The sequence below is a fragment of the Galendromus occidentalis genome, unplaced genomic scaffold (genome assembly GCF_000255335.2).
Source record: "Galendromus occidentalis unplaced genomic scaffold, Mocc_1.1 scf7180000076543, whole genome shotgun sequence".
Classification (NCBI taxonomy): Eukaryota; Metazoa; Arthropoda; class Arachnida; order Mesostigmata; family Phytoseiidae; genus Galendromus; species Galendromus occidentalis.
Genome location: NW_003804532.1, coordinates 945,629 through 948,136, shown reverse-complemented (window position 1 = coordinate 948,136; position 2,508 = coordinate 945,629). Strand labels below are relative to the sequence as shown.

Genomic DNA, 2,508 nt, shown 5'->3' with positions numbered 1-2,508 from the left:
ACACTCAGCCGTAATGAAGGACGAATCTGGGGGGGATTACCGCCATCCAGAATTCCTTCGGTATGCTTGAGCGAAAAGACGACCTTCGACACGGGCCAACGACAATAGGGTTCATTCGAATCATGAAAACATTCGCGGGTGCCCAGAACTCACCCCAGAGCTACCTATCCTTCTCTGATCTAACACCTTCCACAGAGCAATCAAGAGTCCCGGATGGTCATACGTCTACCTCGGAGCAACGTTCGCTGTGATCCTTATATCCTATTATGTCCCTTATTGCGAATCAACTCGACGGCCGGACAGCGAGGGAGGGGGTGCTCCATTCGGAGTGAATTCACCGATATCTGATCCTCTCCCATGCAGTGCACTTCCAGCAGTGATCGGAGTTTCGGTGATTCCCGACGCAATTCGCAGCGGTTTGTGCCGATTCGAGGCAAGGTCCGTTGGGGGTCAGATCCGGTTCCCACTCAGTCAGTAAGTGACACGCAGCCTCGTATAAGGCATTGTGACTCCCGACGGAACAAAGACATCACAATCTAGACTCGGAGGATGTTATGACCTATCTACGCGCCAGATTATGCGATCATGAATGGATCTTAGAACAACCTCCACGATTTTTCCATCCCGTTCTGTTCCGCTTCTGAGGATTATTCATGTATGGAGCATATGGTCAAGCTCAAATGCGGAGTGCTCTAGTCGAATTCACAGACTCATCGAATTGCTTCGTTCGGGATTGATTCGATTGATCGCTCACGCGATAGTTGTCGAAGAGCTTGGCGTGAATAAAGCCTCTTTCTACCGTGTGGGGCGCACTTTCCACAGTTCTTCTCTACCCAGCTGCGGGAGGTCCGCTAATAAATACGTCCCACGAGCCACGATCTACATCGCACCTTCGGTCTTTGAAGTCGCAAGCATCAACCATGAAAACCTTTGTCGTCCTCGCTGCTCTCGTGGCCGTCTCTTCGGCAGGATTCATCGGAGGTAGTTCTGGTGGACACGGTGGAGCCGATGAGGACAATGCGGCGCTTTCTGCCGTCGGACTTTCCCGACTCCTGGGCGGAGGAGCTTCCCACGGACACCTAGCCGCCGCAGGTGGCGCGTCCTACACCATCTCTGGACCCACTCAAGAGATCAAATCCGTCCATAAAATCACAACCACCAGCTCTGGAGGACACGTTCTCGCTCGTACCGGAGGATCTGGCGGTCAGGGAGGAGCTGCTAAGATCATCCTCATCAAGAGTGGTGGTGCTTCCTCCGGTGGACACGGAGGATGGCAGCAGCAGGAAGCCGGATGGCAACAGCAGGAAGCCGGATGGCAACAAGGAGGATGGTAGTTCTGTGATCGGAGCTTGATCCAGCAATGCACCATAGCCACCCTGTAAATGTAAATCCTGTAATTAATGAACACCGTCGAACAATAATGATTGTACAATAAATAGGTCCATCGAATTCTGAGAACGATTCACCCAGTCGATTTTCTGCGGATCCGAGTTCTTTCGGGAATGCTCCTCCGGTGGTCCTTCGCGATATTCCCACCGAGGATCCCTATCTCAGTTCACCTCGAATCGGTACATCGCCAGGCATCGCGAAGACGCCAATCCAGATCCATAGCTTCCTGGCCACTTTCGAACTCTCTTCGAGAGATTGGACTAGCTCCGGCGGTTCGAGTAAGGCTCGTGTCTCAGGACGCTTGAGTCGCGAGAATCTTGGCTCAGAGAGTCCTGTGACGATTCTGTGGAAGCGAACAGTCGACTGAATCGTTATGCCCGCTATTGTTACGTGGCTTTTGGGCTCCCGTGACTTCCACGGAGATCGAGTGTCCCAAGCACACAGGATAAGCCGCGAGGAGAGCGCTCGCGACACTCAGCGGGACGCTAATGGGGCTCTGGGAATGTTTCAAAACATGCTCCGCAGAGACAGCGGGGAGGCTCAGCGATCTACCAGCCCACTCCCTCGGAGGGAGAAGGCTAGTTATCATATCAAAGGCTCTATCAATATGCTGATCATGTCCTAATAGAAAAATAACACATCTTATTCCGGCATCGAGGAAAGCTTTCTGTCAACAAGTACGGGCAGCTCCTAACTATCTGTCGGACATTGCAGGCGATATTTCCGTCGGCTCGAATAAAGTGAGTCTCCTTCTCGGATTATGGTCGCGCTGGATCCATCCCATTGAAGATGTTTCCCGCCATAGAATGCCAAGGAGTCGACGCCCCGCTTAACGAGCGGACTTCGGCTAACCGCCCTCCTTGCGGGTCGAGTGTTCTCGCGGAACTCCCCGCTCAATCAAATCATCCCGAATCCCTAAACCTTGGATCGAGTTCCTGGAGGCTAGGATAGCCCTTCCTTTGCGGAACGTCACCCGATCCCTAAGTTTGGGAGAGTTCGTCTAACGAACGGAAGCGAAAAATCTTAACCGGCGGCCCCCAGAGATTTTCCTCTCCGGCGGAGTTTCCAAATGAGCAACGAAATCCGCCTGGGACCTTTTAGAGTTGAAGTCGTCTCGAC

General features: G+C 52.8%; 1 protein-coding gene across 1 annotated transcript; it reads left to right on the top strand.

Moving 5' to 3' along the window:
• The first annotated feature begins 889 nt into the window (after positions 1-889).
• Positions 890-1,469, top strand: LOC100898490 (glycine-rich protein DOT1). Its single transcript, XM_003739496.1, has one exon. It carries the CDS (start codon positions 921-923, stop codon positions 1,332-1,334), a length of 414 nt encoding a protein of 137 aa, XP_003739544.1. The 5' UTR covers positions 890-920; the 3' UTR covers positions 1,335-1,469.
• Positions 1,470-2,508: the final 1,039 nt, after the last annotated feature.